General features: G+C 41.3%; 1 protein-coding gene across 1 annotated transcript in view; it reads right to left on the bottom strand.

Annotated features, from left to right (window-relative positions):
* The window catches only part of PLA2G15 (phospholipase A2 group XV), a 44946-nt gene that overhangs the window by 20769 nt on the left and 11456 nt on the right, over positions 1-12721 (bottom strand). The window contains exon 3 of the mRNA XM_090063292.1: positions 12390-12694. Within this exon, the coding sequence (XP_089919418.1) occupies positions 12390-12694 (305 nt within the window). The remainder of the gene's footprint in view (positions 1-12389; positions 12695-12721) is intronic.

The raw sequence follows: 12721 nt of genomic DNA, 5'->3' as shown, positions 1-12721 counted from the left end.
CTATGAATACATATGCTGTTCTCCACGTTACTTTCACCTTTGTATTCTGTACGAATGTAATTATGTTTCCACATCAACCAAGGTACCTGATAATAAGTAAATGGAAGAAGGGCATTACGCAAGCTTAGAGTACTGGTCACAAGTGATCATTTGCTTTTTCAGAAACTCCCAGCTTCAAAAATGTTCCCCATGGGTATTTATGAATCATCTTGACAACCAAATTGGGACAGGATATCTTAGGCCATGGCTATCAGAAGCAGATTCTCTCAAATACTTTTCAAGAGAATGAGTGTCCCAAAAAGAGCTATCTGCAAGGTTTGGGTTGGAAAAAAAAAGCTTTTTTCTACAGAGTATTGCAACTCTAATCAAATACACAAATCCTTCAGTTTTGCAGACTTACTTTATTTCAAGAGTTCTATTTTTATTCTTTTGTATACTGGTTAAACAGGTTGTATTTCAATGATCTTTGCACTTTCCTTTACATCCAGATTTTGGAACTGTTTAACACTGATGTCATGCCTAACAGGATCTAGAGCAACTCAGTATGCATCTGTGCTGTCTGTTAAACTATTTCACTGGAATACCATTTCTTATTCATTCATTCTACAGATTAAGTGACAGAAACACTGAATTCCAAATTAAAGTCAAGCATGCACTGAAAACTTCTAGTACAGCAGCAAATAGCAAATGGAATTCCCCAAGTTCTGCTACATTTTAGCCACTTCTTACAAAGAAAGATGACAGCAAACTGGAAGGTCCTATGACTGGAAAATTCCTCCATGCCATGACAAAAATTAAGTTAACCTATAACGTGTTCTCAGACCGAACTCATTTTGATATTATTATACTCAGTAGTGGGAGTGCCTGGTTAAATACAACTTTAAGTGCCAGAAATTAGACCAGTGCTTCCTCATTTGGGGTTGCAACCCAGTTTGGGAACCGCTGAATTAGATCCTGTAGCACCTTACAGTAAAACCTGCTATAAAACTATCAGACTACAAAAATATATTTCCATTTCATCTCCTAATGCCATTTTCTAATACTATATAGGCCAGATTAGGTCTCAGCTTCAGCTAAGGCCACGAACAGGCAATATTTTTGTTATATTATAGAAGCTGAGGGTACAATAAACATACCCCCCTGCAGTGCTATAAAACTGGTGCAAGCACTACAATAAATGTAGGGTTTCTCTGTAGTGTAACCTTTTGTAGCCAGCTTGTAGATTATACAGAACTGCACAGATGTATAAATAAGAGTATAAACTCAAAAAAAAAAAAAAAAGAATCTCAATCCTGAAGAACTTACAATACAATTCGGAAGTTTACTACTATATGTAGCATATAATTTCATACAATTATACAATGGAAGAAGTACTGACAGGAAACAGTTGTCTTTTAGTCAGGCTAGACAGAAATAGCTGTCACTGAGTTAAGTGGATGCGCCTTAATGGTATGGGACAAGAAGCAATGTGATGGTAATACAATCTCCCCACGTTCTCTGCTCAGCCAGACCTGCCCCTCCCTCCCCCAACTCGGGGAATAGGGCTGACTGAGCACAAAAGCAGGGCTTGCGTGCTTATGGAGAGGCACCCCAAGATTCCCCAGGTGCCCCTCTAAGCACAGAAAGCAGGCAGCTGCTTCAGGGGCTTGAGGGGCCTTTAAGCTCCCAGAGCACCTGCCAGTGGCTAGAGTATGCAGGTATCTCAGGCTGTCAGTACTCTCCTGCTAGAGGTAACAAGTGTCTGCCACAATACAAAAGCAGCATCTAGAGCTACTTTGTCACACCACTGATCTTCTTTGATGTAGTGCAACAAAGGGTGGTAATGTCTACTGGTGGCACAAATGGGACATCAGGTGACATCTGTTTCCACCCTCATATGTTTGTCATATCACATTTGATAGGTCTGTCCACACTTCAATAACAAAACAGTAACATGCCAAGTAAGTATGCTTTTCCTTTTAAAGCATGCCATGAAGACTTAGGACTTTGCTATTCAAAGCACCGTTTTATCCAAGGAGAAGTGGTCAGTATTTATGTGATCATTTTAGTACCCCAACTTATTTTGGAGGTGTGATACTTAAAAATTGCATCTTTCCACATAAACCCCCCAGGCCTCCAATATAATACCCAGAACAAGTCATGTTTAAATCTCTCCCACTTTACAGCACGGTTTTAGATACCTTCTCCCCCTGCCCCCACTACAGTCTCACAGGGTACCCTATGCAGTCAAGTGAGGACAACTTGAAAGTCTGTCTTACATAAACAAAAGCAGTCACACAAAGCCTTACTGCAACAGACTAGAATAACTGGCCTGGGGGCTCCTTAAATATGTCTTGGAATGAATGTTTCTATGAAGAGCAGGAAAACAAGTTATAGAAGGATAAACAGCTGGTAGGAAACAGGCAGAGCCAAACTTCAGTTACATGCAAGTAAAAATGTGTCTTTTGGCACTGTGCTTATCGGCTAAATAGTCACATATAGATATTTCTTGTCTCCTGCTCCTCTGGATTGGAAGTTCCAAGGAGAGAGGCTGTGAAATGGGAAAGTATCCATGGTATTGCACTTTCCAATTGAATTGTTGGGTGTGTTAATTAATAGCAAAATTATCACATGAACTCGCTAGAACACTCTTTCAATGTAAGCACTATGCTTATAAAATGCTGCCCAATTCCAGGAAAGAAAACAAGTGAGCTGAATAAAGTGCTCAGATTTGCCCAGTAGTGGGCACATAACAAGTTAAATAATTTGTTTAAACATTTTATTCTATACTGATTCATCAACAGCAGAACATTCCCAGCAATCGGATGCTAAACTGTAGAAACAGAAAAATATTTCTGAAATTGAAATTTAAGACATTCCCTTCCCACAACTGTTTTCTGTGAAAATCTTAAGGCACATGCCTGGCTTAAAACCAAACTCTTGGGAGATCTCTGAATGTTATTTTAGCAGTAAAGGACTTCAAAAGATGACCAAAAGTCTAAAGGAGTATGTTCTTCCAACGTATTCTTTAAAAGGGAAAAGGCGTTGAAAGAATTAAAACAAGTCTGCTTCAGAGTCCATATATTTTAAATTTTTATTCCAAGGGTCTTCTCTTCACCCCAGTGCAACCACACAGCTGGGAGCTGCACCAACACTACCACAGTATCTTCCAGGCCCCCAGCTCCCTGGCTGTGGTATAGATCACAGCTTCCAGTCAGAGGGGAGCTGTGCTGGGGCCAGGGAGCAGGAAGCTTCCTACACACAGCCCCTACTTCTCCCCACCTCCATCCCCCCTCTATCCAGCCCCGGGAAACTGTGCTCACATCACACACAGCCTTAGGAGGCAGGGGTTTGGGAGTGGAGAGGGGGAACAGTACCAGCACCATTGGATCTCTGGTACTTTTATTTCTGTATTTTAAGTGAACTTAAGTACACTAGGGCTAAGGACAGAAAATCACACATAAACCAGTGTAAGTGATTGGAAACCAGTTCAAATCTGTAATACAACAGAAGTTCAGTGCACATAAACCACTTTCAAAATGGCTGGAACCATTTTAAGATAACCTGGATGTAGTATCAGACTCAACTGATTTAGGTTAAATTGGTTTATTAAAACTTCTATCCCAGATCCCCTTCAGATTCAAATTAACTCATTCCCAGAATGCTTTGTACCTCTCCCACAAACTCTGCCCCCTCCTCCCTGCAGGATAGGTGGGCTAGCCTTGGCCTAAACGGTCTGCTCCAGCCAAGCAGGAAGGCATGCTCTAGCATTCCCCAGCTTCTAGCCTGGGCCACTGCAGGCCTGTGGCTGCATTTCCAGTCAGAAGTGAATGTCTGTTCACCTGCCAATCAGTTCAATTTACACAGCTTAGACTAACCTGTAAAAACTGAATAGATTCAGCCTTGACTGTTGACTGCGTACACTTACTAGGCTACAGTTCAGCTTAGGTCACAGCAAAAGCCCTAACAGATGGAGAAGCTATCATACTTCTAGCAATAGGGCAATGTAATATTGCATCATGCCACTGAAAAAGTGTATTCAAGTTCAAGTCTCAGAATATCATAATATGCCGTTTAATTCTCTATTTACACCAACATGTTATTCCCAAAATGTCATGCCCATTTTGGCTTCTAGGCCAAATTCCTAACCAGAAGCACAACAAAACATAGGCCATGAACAAATGTTCATTTCAATTACCCCTCAGTGATCCCAGTCTGCAACTGGAGTGATCCTAGTGGGGGGCGGGGGGGAAGGAAGGTGCATGGGGCAGTGGTTGCTCCACTCCCCCCAGCCCCTGGGAACCCCAGCCTGAGAAGCAGGCAGGAAGCCAGAAGCAGCTGTTCTTCTGCTCAGCTCCCAGTGGCTGGGAGCCAAGAAGAGCGAGCAACATGGCAAACCCCAAGCCCACTCCTCAGGCTGGAGACTAAGTTAAAATTTGAACCCGGAGGGGATCTGGGATAAGTTTAATAAACCAGTTTAACCTAAATCAATTGAGTCTAATACTAGAACCATCCAGGTTTACCTTCTACCACACACCGTGGCTCTACCCCACTGTTCAGTCCCTAACTGAACCTGGAAGATCTTTCTCCCAAATCTGGTTTCCCTGAAGAAACTGAGTAAATACTTCACACTCAGTTTCTACCAGGAGAGCAGCAATTCTCCTGGTTGAATCAAACACCTGTATGTGCCCATAGTTAATATTTAAAAGTTACTCATTCAACACCAGTCAAGTTTTATTGGCAGATCTGCTAAGGACATAAGACAAATAGACTGTCTTCTGCTCCTGACAAACTCAGGACTTCTGCTCAGACTAGAAGGCTCACAAGTCAGAAGTGGGAACATAAATGTTAAAAAGCATTTAATTACTAGCTTCATTATACCTTGTGTTAATTGCAGAGAATTTTCATCTGGGATTACAGGAACAAATTTACATTTACCACAAGCCAAATTATATTATAACATTTAGAAATGAAGTGAAGTGTTCTTGAGGACAGAAAAAGTTGCATTCCACTGTGCGGGACTTAAAAGCAGAAGATATTAAAAGCTATATGCTAAGGTATAGAGGGAAAAAATTAAAAATAAATACACCAATGGATAAACAGGGAACAAACAAAAGGTGGAAGACTGATAAAATTGTATGCAATATCGGTTATTAATTTTTCATTTAAAAACAGAAGCAAAAAAAAGGGGTTCACACCTACAGTGAATCAGTGAAAGGCTGCCAGCTTTGTTTGTAAACATCAAAAGAAATGATTAGGTAAATCAAAGATTAGCTGGAAATATTTTTCTGATTTACATATTTCCACTGATAGGGTTTCATCCCTATATACTCAACTAAAATTTTATAAAGATGTCGGTTGCAAGCTGCAAAATAAAAAACTCAAGAAAATTTATGGGGAAATAATTAATAGAGCCAGCAATGCAAATTCAGATTTTCCCCCCTGTATCCAAGAGACTGATGCATTATCTACAAACTTTACTCAACAAAATTTAAGAGCATTACAGTTTGGGGTGGAGGACAAATCAGTGGGTTTTTGAATAGCAAACTATTAGGTAAAAGGCTCCAGCAGAACACACATGAAGGAAAGTACTATAAACCATATGCATGCACAGAGTAGCTTTCCAATGCCCCCCATCCCTTTCTTTCTTTCTTTCACGTGGAGCTCTAAAAAGCATTCCCTTTAAGTTCTGGATCATTTGTAGACAATAAAAATGTTTCCAAATTTGGCTTCCATGTAAAGGTGTATTTTGTGCCCATTTATTATTCTCTGTTGAAATGCTTACATCTACCCAATACTTTTTCCATTTTCCAGTACACTTCCTTTTCACCGGAAGTTACAGAATATTAAGCACAGTTTTATTTTCAAGTCTGCAGGCACAAACAATTACATTATTTACCTAAGTATCCTTTACTAAAGTCTGATACCCAAGCAAAAATTTCAAAGGCTTTGCTAATTTTGTGACTGTGTCAGTGCTTAAAACAATGAGATTTCTGTGAATAGAACAAAGCTCCCCATACCTCAAAGATCATTTTCAAAAGGTTATTTAAAATTTATCAGATTAAATGATCAAATGTCACCATATTCTTATTTTCAGTGCTTGTAACTAGAAGTATAGGAAGACTTTTCAAGACAAGACAGTAACAGGTAAGTCTGGAGAAGAGACTATTGAGATTTTACAACAGTTACAAAGTAACTGAAAGCATCAGCTACTCCTATAGGACTTGTTACACCTGTTGATCCATGTTAATGCTAGCTTAGAACAGAGATCGGTGTCACAAAAAGAGATAATCCATATTAGGTTATATTTCTACATTTTAAATGCACATTCTTTGATGCACGAAATAATTCTTCAGATCTTCTCACTGGGGGAACTTCAGCACCAAATCAGTTAAACAGCTGGCGGGGGGGGGGGGGGGGGCGGCTTTAATTAGTGCAGCTCTTACTGCCCTGATTAAAAGCACCCAGAGCATCACATGCATCAGCATCCCTGCATTGAAAAATGGAGGCAGGGCACTTTAAAATTCAAGCTTGTTCAATGAGCTTTAATTCAAAGTGCCCCATCACCACTTTTCAGCAAGGGAATGCTGATGCACATGATACTGGAGTCTGCTGGAGGGCAATAATTACTACACTCCAGCAGCCTCGATCAATCAAGTAATTACAGTGCATCGAAGCAGCCTCCCTGTACATGTATAGGAGCTCAATGTTTCTTTTATCATACTGTACTGTGTTTTCCCAAAAAACCTCACTTGAATCACTTATCAAAGCTGTCAGGAGAGGAGGGCTCAAAAAGTTCATTTATATGCCTAAAGAGAACATGCCACAGAAAATGCTTCTCTTTATAATTAAAAGCAAGGCACAAGAACTCACATGACACAAGATATCTGAGGTCACATGATGCACAAGGAGTTATCTTACTGTTGACATCTAGCCAGCTAACTGCACAAACACAGACCTTGGCTAGCAGTCAGCAGGAATTCACAGACAAGCCTCTTTTACATGTAGATCATATACCAAGTCTCATTTAGGAGTCTTTCTAGAAATCTTTAGCCCAAAACCTAACAAGTTGTTTGCAGAAGGTTTGAGAACATTGCTATAGCAACTGTGTTGAGTTGGCTTTAAAAGCCAGAGTTCAGTGCAGGTTATCAGTTTCAAACTTGGTAAGCCAGTATGTAACAAGTGACTCCAAATGGGATGCAAGCAAAAACAGTAAAATCCTGTCAAGGATAAACAGTGTATGAATTTGCTCACTGACTGATTAAACATAAGATGCACAACAGCAGTGTAACAGAAAGAAGACGAAAAAAAAAAACCACACATTAAGAGTGATGTTGTGATGTGAAGCTTCTGTGTAATAAGTTTTACAGATACTGTATGCAACCTGCTTAGTGGAGTAAGAAGAGGTAATGGTAAAACTAACACTGCACTAGGAGAATCTATTCATCTTGAGAAAATGCTGTTGGAACACCAACAGAAAAATAATAATGCCGACAGATAAACTGACACCCAGAAATCATTAAATCACTTCAAGGCAAAGGTCTAATGCAGGGACAGGCAATTATTTTGGGTGGAGGGCCACTTACCGAGTTTTGGCAAGGCATCAAGGGCCACATGGCAGACAGCCCAGGGCAGATTAATATTAATTTTCTAAAAATTTTTTTTAGGGGGCCCCACAGACTGAATAGAGTGGCTTGGCGGGCTGCATCCAGCCCTCAGGCTGCATTTTGCCCATCCCTGGTCTAAACTCCAGACCCAAAGTCACACAGAGCTGGTTAGCAGAGACTGGGGACATTGATCAAAAGAACACTGGACAGTTAAAAGGCCTCTCTGAGGAGGGGAAGATGGGAGTTCAGACACAGAAACAGATCTGTGGAAGCATCTGAGTAAGAATAAGGCCTGCCAAAACATCCAGAGGAATGCCAGCCATAAGGGAACTCAACACATATAGAAAATGTTTGTTCCCTAAAATGCTTTAAAATCTAAAAGAAAAAACAAAATCAAAAAACAAGAAGACTTTTTGGTAATAAGAGGAAAGATAACTGGAGATTCTGAACATAAGCATCAGTCCAGGCTGATTTAAATCATAGTTAGCATATGGGAGCTGAAGAAAATGGGTTAGTCAGACAGAGATTCATGTTAATTCCACTCAAAGACCCATTAAGGCTCAAGGCCTGAGACTTCCTAAGAGAGGATGCACACAGCCCAACAACTGACAGCATAAAGCCTAATTCTGACCATCAAGTACAAAAGGACAAACAAAAACTCACATTGCACAAGAATCAAAGTATTTGAGCTATTTCTCCTAGTTACTGCAGGGGCAGGGCTTGTACCCATTACTAGAGTTAATTCTGGGGTTACAGATAGACAAGTATAACATTCACAAGTGTTATGTATTGTTAATTTAAAACTTAACAAAAGATTAAGTTAGCAAAGTGACCTTAAGTTAACTTGCAAGTTTCTTGTGAGTTAATATTAACTCTTTTTACACACAAGTAAATTATGCACAAATATAGATAGTCAAACCTGCAAGGAGCAAACAGACCATCTAAAGAGACAGCTTTTCACTTTGAAAATTTTTGTTCATGTGTTTCTGCAATGTAATATGATAGAATCTCTATCAGGTGACTTAGGTGACAGGCTATAAGAATGTGATTTATTTAAGATTTGTTTTTCCGCTACCTCAAACTAATTTATTACTACCTTGCTAAAAACACTAATCTGGAAAACAGAAACCCTGCATTAACTATTCTTGGTATGGGCAGTTTTTGTTCTGGTTCTAGTTTGCTAGATTTTATTCTGCTTCAGATAGTCAGAGATGAGCCAGCTTCACTGTGTATGTGTTTCCTGCCTTCTATTTTCCGTTTGCAGCCTAAACAGAGAGGTCCTTTGGCCAATTTAATTTAAAACAAAAGAGATGTTTTAAGAACTAGAAGACTAAGGAGCCTGATCAGAGTTAACCGATGTTTCATTACGGAGAAAGTGATTTCTTTACAGAGTTTGAAATAATTTTTGTAAGGTTATTTTCATTCAATTTATAAGTGTAGATCAATAAAATTCCTCATCTTCTCATATGTTTGCATAGGAGAAGTATGGTTTTAGATACTGGGATTAAACTGAGTCAGTGACCTGCCTAGAAATCACTATTGTCTAACACAGAGGTGTCAAACATACAGCCTGTAAAATGGACCCAGCCCACTGAGGTGGGTCATGTGGCAACTAAGATTGCTCCTGGCAGAGAGCAGGAGAAGTCGCAGTAGCATCAACTCCTGAGCTCCCTGGATACTGAAACAGCAACTCTGACAGCTGCAGGGCTGCTGTAGCCCATGGGTTTTCCAGAACCTGTGAAGCCTCCCACGTAGGGGCCAACACTCCTAGCCTAATGAGTTAGGCATAGACAATGAAACCAGGATTTATCTAAATGATTAAAAAAGTGTTTTTTTAAAAAAAAAACAAAAACAAAAAACCAAGCTTCTAACACATAAAATGCTTCTTACTATCATGTGTAGACCCTAGATTAAAACTTCAGGTTTAACCTCAACTAACAATCTCTAAACATATAAACTGCAAAAGGATTATTAAATGCAAGCACAGTGTTTTCTTCTCTCCAGTGAAGACATACTTTGTAACATGTCAAAGTCGGAAAAGAAAATTATTCAGAAAGAAACTTAATAATGTGACATTAGTTTAAAGTAACTATAGCCAGTTTCACAATTCTTTATATCTGAAGTTAATAATTTTCAGAAATAAAGCTGAGGATGGAAGGTTTGTATAGAATGCAGGCAAGTAATTTAGTTGTTCATTTTCATTCCTACTGCTAAAAATTAAGACCACTTATGAACTTTTTGTCCTCAGTCTTCAGCTCTGCATGATCTTCTGCCACAAGTTCTGCAAGACAACAAAGCTCACAGGAAGGGGAGACCTCCAAGAACCACTGAATTCATGTGATTGCTGCAAGCATAAAACAGTAATATATTCTTTAAGAGGGTTATGGTAAAAATGAGAGTGTGGAGGGAAGGCTAAGAAAATGAGTAAATCACTTGTTTCTTTGTATGACCTGGGTTTTCAAAGTCAACACTTACATAGTTCTACTTCACACAGCCCCGGCTTACATTTCCTTTTTCATACACAGTTCTAGCATCAGTCCAATCATCAAACATTTCCATGCATTTTTCCAGGTTGACCTATACATTTGGGAGACCCTCTCCAAACCATACTGCCAGCCACTGCCCGTCTCACTAGAGTGACCCCTAAAAGTTCATTTCTGCCTCATGTTCTTCTCCCTTGTTTGCACCCAAAACAAGAGAAAAGAAAAACAAATGAACAATAAATGGGACCCAGAAAGGTGTGCAAGCCTTGCAGAACTGACATAAATGATGCACAGTTAGCCTCTTATTTCCCTTGGCTTTTGGTCTTTTGGCATTTATCACCTACGTAAGAGCAAATTTAAACTAAGGCCTTCCCAAAAAAAGACACCCCCCCCCCAAAAAAAAACCCACCAAACACAAAACTGCCCAAGAAAACGTCATGTTTTGATACTCAAAATGAGCTATTAACAGGTCCCTGCCCTGAAAACGTTGTACCCTTTCAAAAACACAGGCAAACAAAACAACTGTATACAGTCATAATACATAGAATTTAAGCAATCTTTTAAAAATGAGGTTGGAAAGAGCTTGAGTATTTCCTGAGGATTGTTCCCAGTATCCATCAAGTTAGGACTAATCAAAGCAAGGAGTCAGAAGAAAAGGAAGCAAATGACAGCATAGGAACAAATCAGAATATTAAAAGGTGGAGAAGTCCTAAAAGCTTTAGCTGAAACTTGGAGAGGAGCTTCAGCCACTCTGGTTACTCCCAATCATCTGCTTATCGTATGACTGCTTTCAAATCTCATTCACCCATCATGTGGCTGATATCCGATACTGGATCAGGGAGGACTATTCCCCTTTCAGTTTTATTCCAGTGCATAAATACACTTCTTCAGAATACATGCCAAAGTTTATTGCCAACATACAATGTTAGGAAGGAAGCAGAGCAGAAAGCATAAAAACCTGCTTCTAATGAGCAAAAACAGGACTGAAAGCAGATTGCTCTTCAGTCCTGGAGTTTAACACCAGACTGGTGTCCTTTCCCTCCCCCTGCCTTAATTCATCATGTCATCCAGCAAATTGGCCCAGAATCCATTTGAAGGATGCAAGAGCCTCTGCACAGCAGCATATTGGATTACAGCTAGTTACAATTTAAAGCATTTATGTTTTTCAATAGCATTTTCTGTAAAGACTTGTCGAGCATCATCTGTAAATCAAATAGACCTCGACCCCCGTGGTATACCAGGAGATTCTTCTCCACTCTCTTCTTGCATTCTTGCTATGCCAATGGTGATATTAGATGTGTCCAAGATATTCATAGTAGTGCTAACAAAGATTTACATTAGTATCCAGAGCAAATGCATCGCTACTTAAGCTCCTCAGGGTACATTCTGCCATTACTATTCCCCTGAAGACCAAGGTGTCTGTAAATAGGCATGTGCCTAAGGAAGAGTTGAGAGCAAACAAAGCTGGCAAACTTTTTTTTTTTTTTAAACAAAAGGCAAAACAAAATAAAGCATTATTATGTTTTGAAAGCTTTTTAAGCAAACCCTTCGTATTTGCACAAGAAGTTCCAGCCTCCAGATCTGGAGAACATTTCATGAAGAAAAGAAATGCTAAAGCAGATCTGGAATAGTCAAAACACTCATTTTGTGGATATTTATTAGCTCCATTAGCTTACCCTAAGTGTTCCACGTGCTTTGGAGTAGGACCAGCAACTATTTTAATCAACATGCATAACTGCTAGGGCCAGAAGCCTAAACCTTGAACTGTATTCACTGGACTCACAGATACTTTCCTAGAAGGAGCTGCTACACTAACACGTTGCTGCCCCTGGGGCACTTTCCACATTGCAGGCCACTAAAACACAGTAGGCACAGTGGGTGGATTTCAGCCAGTTGAAGATGAGGATGGAAAGAGAGCGAGCATTTTCCCGGGACTGCATCCAAGGAGGCAAAGGACCCCGGGAGAATACACGGGGGGACTCATGGGGGGATTCATTTATAGGTGTAGATCAATAAAATTCCTCTTCTCATATTTTTGCATGTGATAATTATAGCTTAATACCGATGTCTAGATAGTCAGTGACCTGCCTAAAAAGCACCAATGGAAAAGTCCCACGCTGCCTTCATCCGCCGGCGAGGACCAGGCAGAGCTCCTCGCTCGCCCCCGGCCCCTTGCTAGAGCTGGGCAAACTCCCCCTCAGCCCCCGATCCGAGTCCCAGCCCTCGGGCGCGTCCCAGGAGCCGCCGCCCGCCCACTCCAGGGAACTGGAGGCCGAGGCCCCCGGGGAGCGTCCTGCGCCTGCGGAGCCGCGGCCCTTACCCAACACGACGGGCGGCCCCGGGGGCCGACTTGGCGGGCAAGCGCTGGGGACAGCGAGCAGCAACAGCGGCAGCGGCAGCGGCAGCAGCAGAGGGGCGAGGAGGCGGAGCCTAGCGCCGGGCGGCTGCACCATCTCGGCCGCGCATAACCGCGGTGGCCCAGGCAGCGCAGAGCGACGGCTCCGCCGGCCCGAACCCACAGCCTGGGCGCCCGCCCGGCACCGGCAGAAGAGCGGGGCCCACAGCCAATGCGCGGCGGCCGCCGCTCCCGCCCGCCCAATCAGCGCGGAGCTGGCGCCCCGGCCTCTGCCAAGCCTGACCAACTAGCGCACA

This window comes from Crocodylus siamensis, chromosome 9 (assembly GCF_052110815.1).
Source record: "Crocodylus siamensis isolate JL-2025a chromosome 9, ASM5211081v1, whole genome shotgun sequence".
Classification (NCBI taxonomy): Eukaryota; Metazoa; Chordata; order Crocodylia; family Crocodylidae; genus Crocodylus; species Crocodylus siamensis.
The sequence above is the reverse complement of the archived record's forward strand: the minus strand, read 5'-3'. Positions and strand labels throughout refer to the sequence as shown.